A 24,474-nucleotide genomic window follows, 5' to 3' on the forward strand; every position below is an offset into this window, starting at 1 on the left:
GGAAACAATGGTATGTGTACCTTTGTTCAGGAGAACCCTTCCTCTTGAACCTCTAAAATGGGTTCTTTAATTTTGGAGAACTGACGGGCACTAATCATTTTGATGGTCTACTCTCTAAATTCTATAAAGAGTGAAATTTCAATCTTTTTAGAGTGAAATTCTCAATCTTTTCACAGAGTGTTCCCTCAGCACAATCTCTCTCGATTGAAGTTTATTTATGTTTATTAAATTTAAACACACTTCAATCGAGAGAGATTGTGCTGAGGGAACACTCTGTGAAAAGATTGAAAATGTCACTCTGAAAAGATTGAAATTTCACTCTTTGCAGAGTGAAAATTTTACTCGTATGGAGGAAAATATGTGATTTTCACTCTTGGTAGATAGAAATGTCATTCTTTTCGATTGACCCGAAGAGTCACTCTGAGGAGGATTGACTTTTTCACTCTTTGGAATTTAGAGAGTATGTGTTGATACAAACTGTCAGATATTTTCATATTATTGCAACCTGGGCTCTGATTATAATGCACATTTTTATACCACGCACGCATTTAACGGACGCGGCAGCAGGTGATACCTCTAAGTCAAACCCACCTGACATTCGACAATTGCTTTATAATTTTGATATAATAAAACGGGGTTTAGCATGATGACAGTGATGCATGCTATGGACTTTTGCTTTTCTCTGTCGTTAAGCTTGTGCACTTGTCAAATATCACGCACGTAATTAACCGGTTGTTAAAATCAACACACATATTTTTGTTATTATTTTTGCACGGGTTAACTCAACATCGTGTTTTGTTTGTTACCATACCAGCTGTATAAAACAGAATAAGACGATATAGAGAGATGGATCAATTATTTGGGATGATATTGGTACTAATGATGACCATCTTGCAAGCGACGCAGATGACGGTTTTGGCGGCTGGATGCAAGTCGATATTTGTGGGTAAGTAGTGGATTCCTTTGTTGAAGCAGAGAAGAAGATACTTCGTATTTAAATGAAAAAGTCGTGAAAATTGCAAATAATATGAACAACATTACAATGCGAGTTTGGTTTTTGATAACAAGAGTAAGTACTAAAGGTGATAAAGACTATAGACTTAGAAGAAGGTGTTCAATGAAGATCCGGGATGTGGTAAAACCACATTTCTACATTTATTTCTTTTACTCGCGACTTCTATATTGAGTACCAAGTACAATGGAGATTCTGGATGTGGTAAGACTACATTATTAACGACATTTATATAAATTGGCTACCATCTAATCTAGTGTTGTAAAATGAAATTCCTGGAAATGGAAAGACTACATTGTCTATACCATCATGCAAGTACAACAATATACAATGGTGATGTTGGATGTGGTAAGACTACATTACGTACTGGCGACTTCTACTTTGAGTACCATCATGAAAGAACAATAATGTGCAATGAGATTCTGGATGTGTAGGACTACATTACTGGCAACTTTTACATTGGCTACCATCATGCAAGTGCAATAATGTACAATGGCGATTCTGGATGCGGTAAGACTACATTATTGGCGACTTTTACATTGGATACCATCATGCAAGTACAATAATGTACAATGGAGATTCTGGATGTAGTAAGATTACATTATTGGCGACTTCTACATTGGCTACCATCATGCAAGTACAATAATGTACAATGGAGATTCTGGATGTGGTAAGATTACATTATTGGCGACTTCTACATTGACTATCATCATGCAAGTACAATAATGTACAATGGAGATTCTGAATGTGGTAAGACTACATTACTGGCGACCTTTACATTGGCTACCATCATGCAAGTACAATAATGTACAATGGAGATGCTGGATGTGGTAAGACTACATTATTGGCGACTTCTACATTGGCTACCATCATGCAAGTACAATAATGTACAATGGAGATTCTGGATGTGGTCAGACTACATTACTGGCGACCTTTACATTGGCTACCATCATGCAAGTACAATAATGTACAATGGAGATGCTGGATGTGGTAAGACTACATTACTGGCGACCTTTACATTGGCAACCATCATGCAAGTACAATAATGTACAATGGAGTTTCTGGATGTGGTAAGACTACATTACTGGCGACTTCTACATTGGCTACCATCATGCAAGTACAATAATGTAGAATGGAGATGTTGGCTACCATCATGCAAGTACAATAATGTAGAATGGAGATGCTGGATGTGGTAAGACTACATTATTGGCAACTTCTACATTGGCTGCCATCATGCAAGTACAATAATGTAGAATGGAGATGCTGGATGTGGTAAGACTACATTACTGGCGACTTCTACATTGGCAACCATCATGCAAGTACAATAATGTACAATGGAGTTTCTGGATGTGGTAAGCCTACATTATTGGCGACTTCTACATTGGCAACCATCATGCAAGTACAATAATGTACAATGGAGTTTCTGGATGTGGTAAGACTACATTATTGGCGACTTCTACATTGGCTACCATCATGCAAGTACAATAATGTACAATGGAGATGCTGGATGTGGTAAGACTACATTATCGGCGACTTCTACATTGGCTACCATCATGCAAGTACAATAATGTAGAATGGAGATGCTGGATGTGGTAAGACTACATTACTGGCGACTTCTACATTGGCAACCATCATGCAAGTACAATAATGTACAATGGAGTTTCTGGATGTGGTAAGCCTACATTATTGGCGACTTCTACATTGGCAACCATCATGCAAGTACAATAATGTACAATGGAGTTTCTGGATGTGGTAAGACTACATTATTGGCGACTTCTACATTGGCTACCATCATGCAAGTACAATAATGTACAATGGAGATGCTGGATGTGGTAAGACTACATTATCGGCGACTTCTACATTGGCTACCATCATGCAAGTACAATAATGTACAATGGAGATGCTGGATGTGGTAAGACTACATTACTGGCGACTTCTACATTGGCAACCATCATGCAAGTACAATAATGTACAATGGAGTTTCTGGATGTGGTAAGACTACATTATTGGCGACTTCTACATTGGCTACCATCATGCAAGTACAATAATGTACAATGGAGTTTCTGGATGTGGTAAGCCTACATTATTGGCGACTTCTACATTGGATACCATCATGTAAGTACAATAATGTACAATGGAGATGCTGGATGTGGTAAGACTACATTATTGGCGACTTCTACATTGGATACCATCATGCAAGTACAATAATGTACAATGGAGTTTCTGGATGTGGTAAGCCTACATTATTGGCGACTTCTACATTGGATACCATCATGCAAGTACAATAATGTACAATGGAGATGCTGGATGTGGTAAGACTACATTATTGGCGACTTCTACATTGGATACCATCATGTAAGTACAATAATGTACAATGGAGATGCTGGATGTGGTAAGACTACATTATTGGCGACTTCTACATTGGCTACCATCATGCAAGTACAATAATATGAAATGAAAAGGTGGTGAAATGGCAAATAATATGAAAAACAATAAGATTTCGGTTTTTGAAAACAAGAGTATTAATAGTGATAAAGACTAGAAGAAGGTGTATAGGTGGAGATGCGGGATGTGGTAAGACTACCCTATTGACGACATTTATATAAATTGGTTACCATCTATATAAATACAGTGTTGTAAAATGAAATTCCTGGATGTGGAAAGACTACACTACTGACGACTTCCACATTGTCTATACCATCATGCAAGTACAATAAATATATAATAGTGATGTTGGATGCAGTAAGACTGCATGCACCTTGGTCTGGGGCGGACATTTTATAAATGAATTTAGAAGAGCAGCAACGACACCACTTGCATTACATTCCAGATGTTAAATCTACATCATATGCAAAATTTGAGGAAAAATGAACGAGTCCGTTTTATTTTAGGGCCATTTGTCTATAACTGGTCTTTACATGTAGTCCTATGGAGAGAGTGCCCGTTGAGGGCGCTATAACCCCCATTTTAGGAACAAAAATGTGATTTAAAAAAACCGGACACATGAAAATTTTCTAAAATTTTCAGAGTATGTAGTATGAACATGTAGAAATATAATCAAGTAGTTGCCCTACCTGCTCTTCTCCAAAAAAATAAAAAGTCCTATACCTCAATGATAATGAAACCTAGGTGACTGCATTACTGGCAACTTCTAAATTGGCTGCCATAAGTGCCATCATATAAGTACAGTAATGTACAATGGAAATCCTGGACGTGGAAAGACTGCATAACTAGCGAGATTCTAGATGTGGAAAGACTACATTACTGACGACTTCCACATTGTCTATACCATCATGCAGGTACTATAATCTACAATGGTAATGCTGGATGTGGCAAGACTTCGTTATAGACGACTTTTATATAAATTTATTGACTACCATCATATAAATACAGTATTGTAAAATGAAAATCCTGGATGTGGAAAGACTACATTACTAGCGACTTCTACATTAACTACCATCATGTAAGTACAATAATGTGCAATGGAGATTCTGGATGTGATAAAACTACAATACTGGCGACTTTTACATTGGCTACCATGATCATGAAAGTACACTAATGTACATAGGAGATTCTAGATGTGTCAGACTACATTACTGATGACATCCACGTTGTCTATGCCATCATGCAAGTATTTAAATATACAATGTTGATGTTGGATGTTGGATGTGGTAAGACTACATTACTGGCAACTACTACATTTGCCACCATCATGGAAGTACTGCAGTGGAAAGACTACATTTCTGACGACTTCTACGTTGTCTATAACATAATGCAAGTAGAGTAATGTACAATGGTGATGTTGGATGTGGTAAGACTACATTACTGGCGACTTTTATCCCGGGACTTTTATATATATAAATTGACTACCATCAATACAGTATTGTAAAATGAAAATCCTGGATATGGAAAGATCACATTAATGACGACTTCCACGTTGTCTATACCATCAGGCAAGTAGAGTAATGTACAATGGTGATGTTAGATGTGGTAAGACTACATTACTGGCGACTTCTACATTAGCTACCATCATGCAAGTATAATAATGTGCAATGAGATGCTGGATGTGATAAAACTACGTTACTGGAGACTTCTACATTGGCTACCATAATGCAACTACAACAGTGTACAATGGTGATTCTGATGTATATAGTAAGACATTTATACTGGCGACTTCTACATTAGCCATCATACAAGTACAATAATGTACAAAGGATATTCTAAATGTGGTAAGACTACATTACTGACTAGTTCTACACTGGCTACAGCAATGCAAGTAAATTAATGTACAATGGAGATGCTGGATGTGGTAAGACTACATTATTGGCAACTTTTACATTGGCTGCCTTCATGCAAGTACAATAATGTACAATGGAGATGCTGGATGTGGTAAGACTACATTACTGGCGACTTTTACATTGGCTGCCTTCATGCAAGTACAATAATGTACAATGGAGATGCTGGATGTGGTAAGACTACATTATTGGCAACTTTTACATTGGCTGCCTTCATGCAAGTACAATAATGTACAATGGAGATGCTGGATGTGGTAAGACTACATTATTGGCAACTTTTACATTGGCTGCCTTCATGCAAGTACAATAATGTACAATGGAGATGCTGGATGTGGTAAGACTACATTATTGGCAACTTTTACATTGGCTGCCTTCATGCAAGAACAATAATGTACAATGGAGATGCTGGATGCGGTAAGACTGTATTACTGGCGACTTCTACATTGGCTACCATTATACAAGTACAATTATGTACAAAGGATATTTTAAATGTGGTAAGACTACATTACTGACAACTTTTACATTGGCTGCCATCATGCAAGTACAATAATGTACAATGGTGATGTTTGATGTGATAAGATTACATCACTGGCGACATTTATATTAATTGACTACCACCATTTAAATGCAGTATTGTAAAATGGAAATCCTGGATGTGGAAAGACTACATTACTGGCGACTTCCACGTTGTCTATACCATCATGCAAGTACAATAATATACAATGGTGATGCTGGATGCGGTAAGACTACATTACTGGCGACTTCTACACTGGCTACCATCATGCAAGTACAATAATGTACAATGGCAATTCTGGATGTGGTAAGACTACATTATTGGCGACTTTTATATAAATTGACTACCACCATATAGCCTAAATAAAATATTGTGAAATGAAAATCCTGGATGTGGAAAGACTACATTACTGGCGACTTCTACATTGGTTACCATTATACAAGTACAATAATGTACAAAGGATATTTTAAATGTGGTAAGACTACATTACTGGCGACCTTTACATTGGCTACCATCATGAAAGTACAATAATGTACAATGGAGATTCTGGATGTGGTAAGACTACATTACTGGCGACTTTTATATAAATTAACTACCACTATATAAATAAAATATTGTAAAATGAAAATACTGGATGTGGAAAGACTACATTACTGACGATTTACACGTTATCTATACCATCATGCAAGTACAATAATATACAATGGTGATGTTGGATGTAGTAAGACTACATTACTGGCGACTTCTACATTGGCTACCATCATATAAGTACAATAATGTACAATGGAGATTCTAGATGCGGTAAAACTACATTACTGGCGACTTCTACTTTGAGTCCCGGGCTTTCAGTACCATCATGAAAGTACAATAGTATACAATGGTGATGCTGGATGCGGTAAGACTACATTACTGGCGGCTTCCACATTGGCTACCATCTTGGAAGTACAATAATGTTCAATGGAGATTCTGGATGTGGAAAGACTACATTACTGGCGACCTTTACATTGGCTACCATCTTGGAAGTACAATAATGTTCAATGGAGATTCTGGATGTGGTAAGACTACATTACTGGCGACCTTTACATTGGCTACCATCATGTAAGTACAATAATGTTCAATGGAGATTCTGGATGTGGTAAGACTACATTACTGGCGACCTTTACATTGGCTACCATCTTGGAAGTACAATAATGTTCAATGGAGATTCTGGATGTGGAAAGACTACATTACTGGCGACTTCTACATTGACTACCATTATACAAGTACAATAATGTACAAAGGATATTTTAAATGTGGTAAGACTACATTACTGGCGACCTTTACATTGGCTACCATCATGTAAGTACAATAATGTTCAATGGAGATTCTGGATGTGGTAAGACTACATTACTGGCGACCTTTACATTGGCTACCATCATGTAAGTACAATAATGTTCAATGGAGATTCTGGATGTGGTAAGACTACATTACTGACGATCTTTACATTGGCTACCATCATGTAAGTACAATAATGTTCAATGGAGATTCTGGATGTGGTAAGACTACATTACTGGCGACCTTTACATTGGCTACCATCATGTAAGTACAATAATGTTCAATGGAGATTCTGGATGTGGTAAGACTACATTACTGGCGACCTTTACATTGGCTACCATCATGTAAGTACAATAATGTTCAATGGAGATTCTGGATGTGGTAAGACTACATTACTGGCGACCTTTACATTGGCTACCATCATGTAAGTACAATAATGTACAATGGAGATTCTGGATGTGGTAAGACTACATTACTGGCGACCTTTACATTGGCTACCATCATGTAAGTACAATAATGTACAATGGAGATTCTGGATGTGGTAAGACTACATTACTGGCGACTTTTACATTGACTACCATCATGTAAGTACAATAATGTACAATGGAGATTCTGGATGTGGTAAGACTACATTACTGGCGACTTTAACATTGGCTACCATCATGTAAGTACAATAATGTTCAATGGAGATTCTGGATGTGGTAAGACTACATTACTGGCGACTTTTACATTGGCTACCATCATGTAAGTACAATAATGTTCAATGGAGATTCTGGATGGGGTAAGACTACATTACTGGCGACCTTTACATTGGCTACCATCATATAAGTACAATAATGTTCAATGGAGATTCTGGATGTGGTAAGATTACATTACTGGCGACTTTTACAATGGCTACCATCATGTAAGTACAATAATGTTCAATGGAGATTCTGGATGTGGTAAGACTACATTACTGGCGACTTTTACAATGGCTACCATCATGTAAGTACAATACTGTTCAATGGAGATCCTGGATGTGGTAAGACTACATTACTGGCGACTTTTACATTGGCTACCATCATGTAAGTACAATAATGTACAATGGAGATTCTGGATGTGGTAAGACTACATTACTGGCGACTTTTACATTGGCTACCATCATGTAAGTGCAATAGTATGAAATGAAAAGGTCGTGAAAATGACAAATAATATTGGTTTGTGAAAACAAGAGTATTAATGGTGATAAAGACTATAGACTAAGAAGAAGGTGTATAGGTTCAATGGAGATTCTGGATGTGGTAAGACTACATTATTAACGACTTTTATATAAATTAACTACCGTCATATAAATACAGTATTGTAAAATGAAAATCCTGGATGTGGAAAGACTACATTACTGGCGACTTCTACATTGGCTACCATCATGCAATGACAATAGTGTACAATGGAGATTCTGATGTATATATTAAGACTACATTACTGACGACTTCTACATTGGCTACCATCATGTAAGTACAATAATGTACAATGGAGATTCTAGATGCGGTAAAACTACAGTACTGGCGACCTTTACTTTGAGTACCATCATGAAAGTACAATAATGTACAATGGTGATTCTGGATGTGGTAAGACTGCATTACTGGCGACTTTTACATTAGCTACCATCATGCAAGTGTAATAATGTACAATGGAGATTCTGGATGCGGTAAAACTACATTACTGGCGACTTCTACTTTGACTACCATAATGAAAGTACAATAATGTACAATGGAGATGCTGGATGTGGTAAGACTGCATTTACTGGCGACTTCTACATTGGCTACCATCATGAACGTGCAGTAACATTGGCTACCATCATGCAAGTCTACATTGGCTACCATCATGTGAAGTACAATAATGTGCAATGGAGATTCTAAATGTGGTAAGACTACATTAGGACTGACGACTTCTACACTATCTACCATCATGCAAGTACAATAATGTGCAATGGAAATTCTGGATGTGGTAAGACTACATTACTGGCGACTTCTACATTGGCTACCATCATGCAAGTACAATAATGTGCAATGGAAATTCTGGATGTGGTAAAACTACATTACTGGCGACCTCTACATTGAGTACCAAAATGAAAGTATAGACGAATCCAACGAGCCAGGTCATGGTCAAAATTCATTCGGCCATTACTGGGTCCCCTCGGTACCAAACTGGTGTCGCGACTGCCCAATTGGGTGGATTAAAGCCGCTTAAAATTCGATGTTATATTGTATTGTGTTGTAAACTTTCATCATTCTATAGACCTTTTTCCCTCTATCCCACAATGCACTATTCCAGGGGGGTATGACGTAGTTCATCAACCTCATAGATCGTGTGCATCCGATGGTCTTTGCCAGGCCTTTGCAATTATTTTGTCTTAATTTGGGCATACTGATTCCATATATGCGGATTATCGTAAAGGCCATCGATGTTACTAATTATGCAATTATTGAATACACGAGTGATGCAGTTACGGAGCGATGCAGAACATCTGTGTAAGAGATTTTGTGTTCGTTTTATTTTCAACTCCGAAATAAAAGTGAAACGGACGCCGCACAGTGACATCGCCCCGATATCTTCATAGTAGAAATCGCCATGGTAGGTTGAATACACAGCCACCTATGACCATTTTATTCGGACCTTATGAGATGCATATTATTAGCGAAGTGACTTGACTAAGGCTACTGTATAGACGGGGTAATTGATTTCTCGCTCTGTGAGCAAGCTTGTATACGACATTGCGGTCAATGGTTATGTGAGTGCCGCTATAGGCTGCTGCGCGCTGTAGTCCATATAGGACCAACGCAATATAAAATTGAGAGTTTTGGTCAAATTTTGACTTCAAAGCGCACGGCCAATTTTCAAAGCGCACGCTAACGACTATAATATCTGTTCAACACGTATTTTCAAGTGTATGAGACCACATCTGGTTTCTTGAGAAAAATTCATTTACGGGAGATATTCATCATTTTGTAACCCAGTATCCGAAGATTTTCGTCTGATATCAAAATCGTGCATAGCAATTCACGTGTATGGATCCCGTGTATTCATTTTAATGTCTCTGCTGCACCAAATAATTATTAGCCAGGCGATGTCGGTGTGCGCCGGTAAAATATCACTGCGTGTCCCGTCATCAGTTTTTCACCATTAGGTCTATAAAATGTATGCAAAGTTAGGTTTCAATAACAGGAAACTTTTTTGGGTGAATATACTATGTCCATAAGGCATAGAAATGTTGTTTTTTTTGCCCCCGAAAGGTATTAGTGACCGTGGCGCCATTATCATCATTATCGGGGATTCCTTTTTTGTGATGAAGGCACCAGTCGAAATGTCCGTATTCCAGAATGTGATGAACATAACTCTGTACTCCCCCGGGGAGATGATGTATTTTGCGACACTCATACCCCCCTGGAATAGTGCATGATGGGAAAGAGGGAAAAAGGTCTATTGTCTACGTATAACACGGGTGATGGAATGCAGTTTAAAATCCCGCCAAGGCCGCATCATTTCACATTTTAGGTGGGATAGACTCGACGGGGACCCAGCTATGGCTACCATTGAGGTGTAGGAATGCGTGAAATTGGATTCATCTATATGTGGTGTGTGTGCGGAGGTGTTGAAGTGGTTAGTGTGGGTGTGAACATATGTTATAAGATTACTGTTTTGGTAAATTCTGATGCCTATAGAAATACACGATTGAACTACATAATATATGATCCCTAGCCTTTTTTAAAGTAATGCATACAGGGAAAAGTTAAAAATACTGATCATTAAATCTATGGCGCGTAGTGTAAGAAAGTGTAATTTTTTACACATTATTTATGCAAAACTGAGAATGACACATATTATGTTCGTTTCGACAAGTAATGCGGTGTTCTTCTTATAATTTTACACAGCCGTTAACAGTGCGAGTATTCGTGTGGAATATCAGACAAGGAAACTTGGTAATAATGTTTGGTCCCTACGAGCTCAAATTTCATGGACAAGACCATCAAATCCAGGTAAACGTTACTCCGAGATGCCAAATACTTTTTCTTACATGATTATCGTCATTTTTTCTAAAATTTTATAAACAGGATACAAGCAAAGCACGAAATATCTCACATTTCTTTCTTACGTATTTTGGCAATACTATATGTAATTATAAAGAATTACTTCAATGTTTAATTAAATTCTTTCCACCTAGCATTCGACGGTTATGCAGTACAACTCAATCCTGTTGGCTCTTCCAGGTATGGAACATGTGCCATAACCAAAGATTATGTCACAACGGTAAGTGTTACGTTATTTCTTCTACTGCTTAAAATAGTAACATGATTAGTAAATACTATAGCATGATTAGCAGCTGGCCAAGAGTGGTGGAGGTGTAAATGAACGCATATGATATTTTCAGCTTTATAACTATACATGCAGCCTTTAACGTCCACGATTTGTTTGGGATATTTTGTTTAATTGCTGAATTAATTACTTGCTTAATTTAATTGATTGATTGATTGATTGATTGATTGATTGATTGATTGATTGATTGATCGATTGATTGATTGTTAAAGCTTTAGGATATTGACCAACCAGAAAATAATCTCCCTCAGTAAAGGATAGGGAGCATGTACTGGATATGCCCGTGGATACCTTGGCTGACCTTGTGTGTTTCCTAGCCCAGCCAAACTAACCACATGGGGTGACAATGAGATTAACCAACCCAGTGCGGCCATTGTCCTATGAGGGTATTATTATGTAATATTCATTTTCCATATTTGACACTTTCCTGGACAGCACATTTCAAAATAAAGTACCGCCAAAAAGTAGCCATTTTGGACAACAAGTTCCCCTTTTGGTATTGTCGCACCCAAAATATTACCCGTCAACAAAATCAATATAAAAGGACATGGAATGCTCACTTTTGTAAAACACATTTTTAGAGTTGTCCTTCATTTAACTCCTTGAAAGAGTTATAATTCACTCTTAAAGAGTGGTTTTCACTCTTTTTTGAGTGGTTCTAAAGTTAAAAAACACATTTCACTCCTTTTTGAGTGGTCTTATAAGTGAATCACTCTTTTTGGGAGTGAGTTTTCACTCTTTACATTTAGAGATATGTCGCGCAAAAATAGTCCTACAATTATTATTTGGCGTCAACCTTTTCTGCGAAATTATTTTGGTCTTTCTAATTCCGGAACTCTTTTCTTGTTCTTTATCATGTTTATCTTAAATACAACAGAGGAACGAGTCGATTGTCTTTGATGATTTGAAATTCGGATATCAGTACGAATTCGTGGTAAGTGAATCGTAGAATCGATATTACACAATGTGAAGAATAAGAATGTAACCAAAATTATTGCATTATTGCTTTTGAATTAAAGTACGAGTAAGCAGAAAAGCCATTTTTTTTTTTATTTAAGTACTCGCATGTCTTCAAGTTTTCTGTTTGAGAAATTTGATTGTCGATCTATATTATTTCTTGTAACGTCTTGACTTTTACACTTGTTTTCCAGATTCATGTCGCACAACTATCCATTGATACCATGAGTTTTATCAAACGAACGAAACTATCTTGGGCGCCAGGTAATTATAACATCTATCATAATTATCATTATTTAGTTCTTTGTGACAATAATTACGCGCAAATTAATCGGTTTTATTAAGCAGATTTTAAGTGTGATTTATATTATAGTGGAACAAGGACATTGTGGTTGAAGTTTGGAACAAATAATTCATTATTAAGACATAATCATTTCCAACATTTTGTTTCAAGAAAGACATGTGAAGTATTAAGAGAATGACCGAATTGTTAGCCCTTGGTCTATACCGGGAGTCTATTTAAATTCAGAAGTGGACTGATCATGGGTTAGTATTAAAAGACTTGGTGGAAGAATAAGAGTTTGAAAATAAGTTGGTGAAGTTTAGAGAGGCTTCAACCCGGGACCTCCGGTCGTATTGACCGTTTATGCAGAAACGGTGGCATAAAGGGCAAATATATGATATCTGTACTTTCATCAGCCTCCTTCCCTTATTGTTTTTGACAATGTGGTATGAGCTAAATATTCTATAGTGAAGATGATATCGCGATAATTTAAGAGGACGAATGATGTCTATAAACAGATCATGTAAGTTAAAAACTTCTAATGAATAATAGTTTTGAATGTAAATTATAACTCGTCCTCATGAAAAGAATTCCAATTATTTGTATTTTTTTCGTTCAACAGATTGCTACGAGGAAACACAAGATAAAGAATTCTGCATAAATCAAGGTAGGAATAGAAAATAATGCATCTCTTGAATTGAAATAGATTTCCACCTTGATACAATCGTATGTTTGGTTTGTATGTGCAAGAGCGCAATCTTGAGCGAGAGAGGGGGAAAGGGAAAGAGGAAACTCAAAATTTGAGTTGAGTATAATATTTGAAATGAGTAACATACAGCGGTATTGCAAGAAGTGGTGAAACTGCATTGCTCTTACAGTTGCATGCACAATATCCCGCAATGCACTGCCAACATCTTCATTGTGATTGGCCAATAATTATCATAGTCTCTACACAGTGGGTGTGTGGGGTTGGAGTGTTTACATATAGGGGTGGGTAAGGACCGTAAGGGTATAGCCTATTTAGTGTGTGTGGGGTGCGTAAAGATATGCGGGGAGGGTGGGGGGGGGGGGGGGGGGTTGGAGTGTGTGCGGTTTTATATGGATGTCTGTATATCTGTTAATACACTTCTAGTGCCCGTTTCTATTCATCGTTATGTATTCTTCTCCCGTGCATTATTTTTGCGAACTACCCTTCATAGCCCAAATTATATAAACCTGCACGCTAAACAATGCATTATCTAAAACCCGCACGCTAAACAATAGATTCTAGATAATACGTGCACGCTCAAATACTAGAAATACTACTTTCACATAACTATATAGTAGAGTTAGGTGGCGCTTTCGACACAGAGGTCACATAACTAAACTGCTCAAATAAAGAAAGTCCGCAGTCATATAACCCGTTCTCCACCAAAACCTGATCTTGTTATGACAATTTGATTGAAAAGGTCGTGTACAAAATCTTGTTAGCTGCAATTTGATACCAAATTTGTTACCAAAAACTCTAAATTCACAGAGATTGATACCAGTTTATGAAATTTGGTGCATTATCAAAAGTTGCAAATTAAAAACGGACCACGCGGACCTGTAGAGGTGAAGGCAGAGCGCAACCATTGACATAGCCCAAAACAACCGCTAGGTCATATCGATCGCATCGTGCCCTAGTATTCATCAGTAAAGCACTGCAGTAATCCATGCGTTTTAAACCAACAATTGAATAAACCGCGCACTTGGGATAGTACACAGGGCCCATCGTGGACAAGCAAGCTTGACCATATTGCCACGCTAAGCAATTTTGACCGCGTGCTTCGTTTTGATGTGCAACTTTTGAAAATGCACCAAATGCCATAAACTGGTATCAATCTTTGTCACTTTTGAGTGTTTGGTAGCAAGTGTGGTATCAAATTGGAGCTAACAAGATTCTGCACACGACCGTATCAATCAAATTGTCATAACAAGATCAGGTTTTGGTGTAGGACGGGTTACATGACTGCGGACTTTCTTTATTTGAGCAGTTTATATAATTGTCTGTTCGGTATATATACCATCAAAAAAGTACGAATATACATTCTGTGGTGTTAAAATGGTATAGTTACAAACGGTGTTCTATTTTGCAAATATCATTGTCATAAATTATGATAAATGACCTCAAATAAATCAAACATCAAATGAGAATAATCGAACTTCTATTAATTGAAAAGGGCCAAAAACAGGTGGATCATAATTATACAAGAAAAAAAAAGTCAGCTTTTTATAAATGAAATACATGTAGGCCTATATCTAAAATAACATGTCCGGGCCTGGAAAAACACACTAGCGCATAATATCATGATCATGCTTTATAATACTGAACAAATTGTAAAATCCCAATGTCGTGTGTTTTAATATAAGTAGATTTTTAAAGTTCAAATTATAGAGCTATAAAGTCCAGTTGATATGTTTTTTTCTCATCTCAATTCACCGTAGTACTAGTCGGACATCTAAATTGATCGTTTCCAGGTGAACTGGTTCAGCCCTCTCTGTGTTCGAAACCACGATATTAAATGATCACAACATAAAGTCAATTGGTTACAAACCATGCGTGAATAAGTTACTAAAGTATGACGTATGGCGCAATCGATACCATTGATAGTTAACTTATACAGGGATTGATTTTCTTTACCAGTTAAATTTTACCTAGCTGGTCAATGACCTGACGGTGTTTTTAAAATGTAAGATATTTTCCCTAATATTAAAACTAATATAATGAATGCAGCAATTAATATTGCTTATTGTTTTACACTCAAAGTGTATGACGGATAATGTACACGTGCAAATGCATTCGTCAAGATAATTGCACTTGCCATGGAGTTATTGCATTTAGCTCTCGAGCCTATCGGCGCTCGAGCTAAATGCAATAACTCCACGGCGCGTGCGATTATCTTGACTAATGCATTGCACTCAGTTCATTATCCTTATCATAATTTCCAACTGTTAGACTCAATAGAATTAATAAAACAGTACAATTTACCTTTACAGAAATAGGTACGGTTAGCAAAGTGATAGATGCCAGAATAGACTGCATCCTCAATGACAACGTCAACCTAACAGCTTACATGACGTGGTTATCTCCTTTACAAGTCAACGGCAACCTGACTAAATTTGACGTCAGATATGGAGATGAATCGACTCATCCAAGCACATGGGCACTTTGCGATGCACAGTTTATACAGGTATACCTATAATTGTCCTCTATAAATTCAATTATATACTGGGAGACTGAGTTGGCACATCGGTTGTTTGCACACCACTGAATCATGGGTTCAAGCCCCGGCCTTACCATGTGCACTTGGTTTATCCCGATCCATGAGGCTCGTTCTCGATCTCGCAGGTTTTCTCCGGGCTCTTCGGTTTCCTCATTTGTTTAGTTATCAAAAACTTCCTTCACCCAGTGAAATTTGGGGAGCAGCACAGCAAATAGGTGGATGTTATAATCTATAAGTGCGGATAGGTTTTGCCGGATTCGGCTGCAACCATCCTAGTTGATGCGATCTGATTCTAATGATTCACCAGTGACAGCAACATTGCAGCGCTTTGAAAACAGTACGATCGTACGATAATGGTTCCTTTCACAGTATATAAGTATTTTTCAGAGTGTGTTTACTTTAAATAAGATTATTTCGTCCAAGTGGACAACATAAACCGTATCTGACCAAAGTATTCTGACTTTATTTCAGCACTCGGCGTCAACCTATCACAGTTGTGCATTAGATCTAGAGATTGGTTACAATTACTCTGCTTTGGTAAGTGTCTCTTGTAACGAGAAAACACAATTTTTACTAAATAGGTCAAATTTTGTTCTGTTGCAATTCACTGTAAACCATTAGTAAGTATTCACTGAAAAGTTTTCACTGAAAACTTTTATCCACGAGTGCACATTTTGTTGTACTTTTCCAGTTTAATCGTATTATACTTTGTACATTCCGTTATAACTTGTTTCAGGAAATACATCGGTTGGTGACCGCTTGAAAGTTCATCATTTTAACTTGAATCTCTCCACAGCACTCGACATTTAGTCCTTTAATTACGAATATTTTATGTGCCACGTACAATAAATTCTAACAACAATTGTGAGTTTCCTGCACTATTATATTATAGTTATCTTTATTCAAACATGTTATTCGACAAGAATTGCTCACATTTAACTTGTAACTATTTTAATGTTTATAGAGTACCGTATTCTTGGTTGTTAATAAATATCCTAATTCAACTTATATATAAAACTTGTTTTATAATATAGATTGTTGCATATGCCGTCAATACCATAGATGGTCTATTACAAAGCCAGCCTGCTGTAGTGAATTTCACCACACACAATTTGTCGCCATCAACATCATGTAAGTGCATAGATATTCGATAAAAAATGGTGGAATACCTTGAAACAACATTCTTTCGACCTTTCGGTACCTCAAATTTACAATACTTGCACAAATGTTTCGGTAAACCATCATTATACATGTACTTTCAGTCACGTGAATCCTGTACTCATATTACATTAGTTGTGTACCTCAAGGTTCCATTCTTGGTCCGCTAAAAATAATCATTTGATCGTTATGCGATTGTTTGAATGCATAAACCGAGTGTCGAAGTAGATTGTAAGTCAGTCATCAAGTACGCATTATACTGTGCAATGCATCTATATTCTTAAATTTAAATGTGTTTGTTTGGGCTAAAATCTTGCCCAAAAATCTTGTCATTGGCAGCATGATGATACGACATACGTATTTCCTATCCACAGATAACAAATGTTCCTTGGATTCTACAACGCCTGATACAGTCGACAATCAAACCACATCTATTGATGCAATATCGAGCACCTTACGGAATGCAATTGCAAGTACCTTACGAGCTCACAACACTACTTTGCCTTGGGAATCAGACTTACTTCCTGAAGAGCGAGCTCGTCAGCAGCTTGTCCATGCCACCTTCTTGGTCCTCGGTGTCCTGGTGGTTGTTGCCATCGGTCACGCAATCGTAGTAGCGTTTTGCTATATCCGTAGACGCTACCGCGAAGACAGAGTACGTGCAGAAATAGACAAAGAATGTTACATGGGAGAGGTGAATTGTGATGACTGTGATGAGTCTAAGAAGAACATGTTGGCGCATAATGAAAATGCACTTTGGCAAAATAAGTCGTCTCTGGATCCAAAACATGTGCCTCTGTCACGTATGCATGAATACAATGAAGTAAATCTTACATCTGTGTAGCTGCAAAAATCGCTACGGAGAACGCCCGCAAAGCGCCCAACTAGGCCTGAATAGTCTTACCGTTCAAGCTGTTTTCGGGGTTCACGTCTTCTGCACTGAGCGGAAGACGCTGCGGGAATTTTTAGCCAAAGACGTTGGCGGAAAATAAACCTCTGCGTCTGTCGCAACGGAAACGCTCACAAGACCGTTTCCAGGGCCGGATTTACCTTTTTGGGGGCCCTGGGCCAGGCCAAAATTTGGAGGCCCCAAACGCACCGTTTGTAAGGCATGTGCACTCAAGTGGCCAAGTTTTAGATATCGCGCGCGAAAAATTCAATTCTAGACTATTTTAGCTCAAATTGAAGCTGAAATTTGCTATAAACAGGCCAGTGCGCGCGAAGCGCGACAAATTTTGTAATTTGTGTACCCTATTTTGGTCCAAAACATGGTGTTTTTCGGCTAAAATGGAAGATGCACACTGCACAAGGCAATTTTGGGGGCCCTGGGCCCGGGCCCATCTGGCCCTATGGGTAAATCCGCCCCTGACCATTACAGCCATGCAGACTGAACAAAGCGAATCAGATCAGGCAGACTTTATAGTTGTTACCATGATGAAACCCGCGATGAAAAAAATGTCTTTCAAGATTTATAAGAATTATTTACATTTTGTAGATATAAATTAATATACAGCCTGTCTCAAAAAAAGTGTGCAAGTGAAAAGCGCCCTCTTTGACAATTAGAAAATACCATTATGACATGATGCTTATATCAACGTAAATACCGTTTGTTCTGTTCAATTTGCTTGTTTCAATTGCGAGATATGTTTATTTAACAACGAATTGTGCCACGTTTACTAGGGAAGAGAGCTGTACATGTAAATCAATGATAGCTGATGTTGATGCGTCTATTGAACTCCCCCCCCCCCCTTCGGGGCTCGTGTATTAGACGCATCAACATCAATTCAGCGCACGTGCATTATTTTGTCCAATTTCTCTCTCAACAAGTAATACGTGTTCATTAACCAATAAGTGTGCAATATTTGTTTGTTTTAACATCATATGTCTTAAGTGACTAAGAGAACAGTATTTACCATGATAAAATCATTGACACGTACATGTATTTAATTTTACAGCAGAATGTGAAATATCGACTTATCATTTAATCTTTTTAAGTAGAAAAAGAGCATCATATAGGCCTATTCCTGCATCATGATAAAACAGTAAAAAAAAAAGTGTATTGTGTAATATTATTGATGCATTCTTTTGATTTCACGAAGGAACTCTTGGTAAACTTGATGCTATCACTGATGTAAGCATCAATTTTTTTTGAGACAGGCTGTATATGGTCGTAATTAACGATTATCATTTCATTTTATCGCCACAACAAGACATGACAATAATTGATTTTTAGTACATGTAGCCTTCGCTTTGATATTTTGCTTCATTATTTTTTTTGTGCTCAATGTTAACCACGTACGATACATATTAGTTAGTTTTCACAAGTTTTGGTAGAAATAAACTTGGATACATTTTGTTATTTAATACACAGTTAGGCCGACGTGCATTTTTTTTCCATGAAAGGCTGTTTTCATGGTTTTATCATCAAGAAGAACATGCTGAAGAAGAATAAAACTTTTTAATCTTCGCCCTCTTTATAGCTCGTCAATTGTTTTTATGACGATGGCGCTGTACAAAGCTTGCTTCCTTGCGAATTGCCCTAGATTTTGTGGACCCGATGCAGACCTACAATGATTCAGAGAAGTATTTCACGTTCATTTGCATTGGGAACTGAAAATTGAAAAAAATTTGGTGGGCCACCTGGTGGGGGTGGCCGAGGGAGGTTCCCCCTCGGTGTCATAAAATTTTGCAAAATATAGGTCACATACCCCAGGGGGGCCACTCAAGTATGATAGTGTACGCATGCGTGACCAAATTTTCTTTAAACACCCCCTAAACGAGTTTTACCCTACCAGAAAATTTAGGCCCTTAATAAGGTAATTTAATATAAAATATACCCCCAAATGAGTTTTTTGGATAGTAAAAATGAAAAAATGTACCCTTTTTGGACACGTAATTTACCAAAAATTTGAAAAGGTACCCTAAACAAGTTGTTCAGTTTCAGGAAACTACCCTTATTCTTGAAAATCAGTGTTTTTTAGACCCTAAATGCGTCACTCGCGTAACTTGCCTTGCCTAAAAAAACACCCCCTTTTCCTTGTTTTTGTGGTCACGCATGCGTACAGACCATTTATGCGAGTGATCCCCCGGGTCACATACACCCATTTTCCCTCTATTTTATTACAATGGGGGGGGCTGAAAGGTATTCCAGCCCCCGCATCAAAATTATTGAGGGGCCCCCTCAAGCCCCCCACCGGTTCCTAAGCCCATTATTTGTATTTTCAAGGGTGCTGATTTTGAATTTAAAAACGGTTTTAAATTAGCCCGTAACTTGACCGCTTTTTAAATTTCACGGTTTTCTTCACCCGCTCCCATGGCGTAGCGTCATAGGCTCACCGCCACCCCCCGCTGAAGTACTCTGCAGTGTGGTCTTTGAATTTCAACGGGGGTGAGGTATTCAGTTAGTTTGAAAGCAAGCAAATCAAAATCAAATGGGGGGAAGCTGATTTTCCCCAATTCCTTCAATTAATAGAAGAATACGTTGTATATAAAGTCATACAGAGCTATACAGGGTATCCCTGAAAGAACTCTATCGTCGGAAACTTAATTTTTGGGGTATTTTAACACATAAACCCTACCTGATGTGGTTGAGGAATATATCAGCTATCACATACTCTTTGAATTTTGACAATTGACCGCTCCGTTTTTGAAATAAAAGAATTTTACGAAACTACCTCATTTTCAATCCATTCAGGAGTCAAATATCTATCAATGACAATAGATGCCTCATGCGCTGATGATGCGCAGTGATTAGCAGACTAGCAGTCCATTATGCAGATCTTCGATTGATATTTGAATCCCCGGAAAGGTTTAAAAATGAGGGAGTTTCGTAAAATTCTTATATTTCAAGAACGGTGTGGTCAATTGTCAAAATTCCAAAAGTATGTTATATAGCTGATTTATTCCTCAACCACACCAGTTATTTGGTTATGTTTAATTGTGGCGTTAAAATGCCCAAACAATTAAGTTTCTGACGATACAGCTCTTTCGGGGACGCCATGTACATCATCAAATATAATACCTTCTATTATTTTAATCATACAAAAATAAAATATCAGTGAAAGAGAAAGTGCTGCCATGCCAAACTAGTTAAAGGACTATTCAGTGATTTGCTCATCCGGAGGATCGTAAAAATCATCAAAATTCAGGTTTGTAGGTATAGTGTCATAGATGTGCTAACATAGCTTGCTATATATAGGAGTTTTTAAAGCCGACAGCCGTTTATTAAAGACAAAATTAACGTAAATGCATTTTCTCTTCTTACGTAGAGAAATTTGCTACATGTGAACGGGGCTTGTCTTTACTGCTGTTTTCCTGTTTTTTGCCAAATTGTTCATTTCAAAATACCTTATGACAATTTTAATTCACTTTTAGGCAATTTTATTTTTACACTTTCGCTGGGATCACTGAATATGCCTTTAACGATACAGATTTTATATGAAGTTTCACATCAAAAAATATAATCATATCGCACGTAAAAATATAAAAGTTGTGCTGTCACGGTGGCCAAGCGGAACGGGCTCCGACGGAAGATTGCGGGTTCGAACCCCGACGATGCCATCGTGTTGTTGTGCCCATGTGTAAGGCACTTTATCTCGATTTGCACCCAGGTGTAAATGGGTACCGGTATTCTTATGCTAGGAAGGTATTGCAGACTCGCTGTGGAGGAGGTGTAGCGATCCCACACAGCAACATTTCACTGTGGAAGAGAGATGGGTACTCCGTCCTGTAAAATACAGGTTCGACTCCTTTACCTTTTTCAGTTGTGATTATCATCCTTAACCATCGTGACTGAGAGTTGAAAAGGCAATTATATGTAATATTTATTTATAGGTGTACAGGTCTTCCACTATTAACCCTAATTGCATCCTATTATTTCCGTTCTGCCATATGTCTGTGGCATGTGAAACAAAGCAAGGAAATCCAGGCAGAGATTAGATAGACATGAGCAAAATGTTGCTATTATTAAATAGGGATTGGGTGCCCAGTTATTTAACTCACGTTGATAATTATCTTCCCAATTTTATTTCAATTCTTGGTCTTTAAAAAAATCATTTTCCATACAACATGCCCAGATGTTTGATGTATCCGCCGACGATTTCGCTGCCCGAGTTTACCAAGTAGCGACCAACTCACAATATGGTTCGAACCAGGCATCGTAAAACATAATAGGCAATAAAAATGAAGGAATAAATAATATGAGGGGCTGTGCAATAATTATGAGCCCGGGAGGGGAAACACTACAGAAACGTTCAAATATGCAAAATTTCCTGCTCGCTTTTTGCTCGCATCATATATCCAGACCATTTAATGTTTATACATATGAAAAGGTTTGAGTACAAAAATGATTCTCTTATAAATTCATCTACACACAGGTTCAACCTCGATACACCCGAGCATACACCCCTATCCAAGCACAGCGAGTCTAGCCTCTAACACAGTCTGTGTTTATACAACACGGTTGAGTGCATAGCATCATTAGATATGTGCAGTGAGATCTATAGTAGAAAATAGGTACAGGGTGTCCCAAAGGTCTCGATACCATTTTAAACGTTCATAACTCTAGTATTCAGCACGCGATAACAAAAGTGAAGGTATCGTTGAAAAGAGAAAACTCTGGCAATTTTTTTGACACCAAATTTGACATAATAAATAATCTACGGTGAAACAGCTGGGCATATTACACAAAAAACCATACAATAAGTTTACAGCTTATCTCCGGATCCCAACTATCCACTACCTCCTGTCAACTTCAAGACCAATGTCTCTCCATCCAATTCAATTGCAAATATCAAACAGTTCTCGTATTATAAAAATAGACTATCAAGATGATATACAACACCAGGAATTGTGTACTTATGCTTTGATTTTATTCAGAAATCAAGGCAGTTAAAGCTATCTTCTAAAGTTGTGTAATATTCCGTTTTTCAATTCTCTGCTCTCTCTCTCTCTCAACATGCACAAGATTCCTGCACCAGCAATGTAAGGACATAACTCTTAATAATTTGCAGTGGATGATGAAAGACGGGGAGGTTAACATTAAAGTATTGTTCTTCATAATTATACTGTAATTGCAAACCCAAGGAAACAACCAGTTGTTTTCCATTACAAGTGTTCCAAAGTCAAGGCATATTCTAAACATTAATTGTCATGAAAATTATTAATTTAAACTTCATCATTAATTGTCATATTTGATCTTCAGTCGGTGCTTCATCATTAGGGTGATCAGGGCCATGGTTGAAACCTCTATTTGAATATATAACCATTGTTAGATTGGAAATTTTATGAAGAAATGATTTCAATATAAATCATCAACCATATCATAACAGAACAAGATAAGCTTTTTCTTCAAAATTTTACTAGAATAGAAGCGAGGAGAGAATCTAAAAATCGATTTTATAATTCTCAACGAGAAACACACATTTTTGGTTACCAGTATTGACATGTTGCATTTGAGTTGCATTGTTCATTGGTAATGTATGTCTTATTAACGAAGGAAACTGTATCATGTTTGGTATCCAAATAATTGCCTGAATTTACTCTTTTCAAATATGTATTTTGATTTCCCATCGGTCAATCCTAGCGAAAGATATGACGGTTCAAAAAGGTATCGAGACTTTTGGGACACCCTGTATCTGTGATTGGTTTTTGCCAAAACCTTAAGTGTTCCCCTCATCCAATCAGATTTTTTTAAATATCGAACGAAAGCCAACACTTCCCCTAAAACAATTTTTTTCATTAGGTCAATAGATAACGCAATTCAATGTTTACAGCAAGGCGAATGTGGAAAATCTGTTGAAAACGACCTATCCCAGCACAATTTGTGACCAAAATGTAGGTTTTAGAAGTCAAAACCTCAAGTGTTCCTTACAATATTTTTCAATTTGTTGTCATTAAATGAAACAGCACACGTATATTCAGGGGCGTAAATCCATTTTTGAAAGTGGGGGACACAAAGAAAATTATTAGTCAATAGTCATTGATACTTCGGCGCGACAGTGCTGCACGTTGTGCCCCCGCGACGTAGGGGGGTGTCTGAGGTAAGAAACTTTTGCAAAATGAAGACCTAATTTAAGCAATTTGGTGAACCATTTTTGGCACTATTATTGTGTAAAATTTTAGCTTGAAACAGCTGAAAAATTGTGAAATGACGGCCTAATAAGCCATTCGTGGACAAGTCTTCACTCAAACAGAAGCGAAAGCGACCACTTGTTTATGTATACGCAGGGGGGAGGGGGTGTCTGAGGGGGATGTTCCACCCTCAGACGTTGGAAAATGTTGCAAAATAAAGGTCCAATTGAAGTCATTTGGTGCTTAATTTTTACACTATTATCATAAAAAAT

General features: G+C 37.5%; 1 protein-coding gene across 1 annotated transcript; it reads left to right on the forward strand.

Annotated features, from left to right (window-relative positions):
* Positions 1–792: 792 nt before the first annotated feature.
* LOC140158754 (uncharacterized) lies at positions 793–18,726 on the forward strand. Its single transcript, XM_072181958.1, has 10 exons — positions 793–946; positions 11,047–11,151; positions 11,337–11,422; positions 12,366–12,422; positions 12,640–12,709; positions 13,351–13,395; positions 15,747–15,940; positions 16,445–16,510; positions 17,008–17,104; positions 17,506–18,726. The coding sequence occupies exons 1-10, from the start codon at positions 847–849 to the stop codon at positions 17,973–17,975; spliced, it is 1,290 nt and encodes a 429-aa protein (XP_072038059.1). The 5' UTR covers positions 793–846; the 3' UTR covers positions 17,976–18,726.
* Positions 18,727–24,474: the final 5,748 nt, after the last annotated feature.

The sequence above is a fragment of the Amphiura filiformis genome, chromosome 8 (assembly GCF_039555335.1).
Source record: "Amphiura filiformis chromosome 8, Afil_fr2py, whole genome shotgun sequence".
NCBI classification, from domain to species: domain Eukaryota; kingdom Metazoa; phylum Echinodermata; class Ophiuroidea; order Amphilepidida; family Amphiuridae; genus Amphiura; species Amphiura filiformis.

What these genes read in the sequence shown, in the direction of transcription:
- LOC140158754 (XM_072181958.1), top strand. Translation starts at nt 847, where the DNA reads ATGGATCAATTATTTGGGATGATATTGGTACTAATGATGACCATCTTG. An exon ending in GTTACAATTACTCTGCTTTG is followed by an intron (nt 16,511 to 17,007) that starts GTAAGTGTCTCT and finishes TTTATAATATAG; the next exon opens with ATTGTTGCATATGCCGTCAA. An exon ending in TTTGTCGCCATCAACATCAT is followed by an intron (nt 17,105 to 17,505) that starts GTAAGTGCATAG and finishes TCCTATCCACAG; the next exon opens with ATAACAAATGTTCCTTGGAT.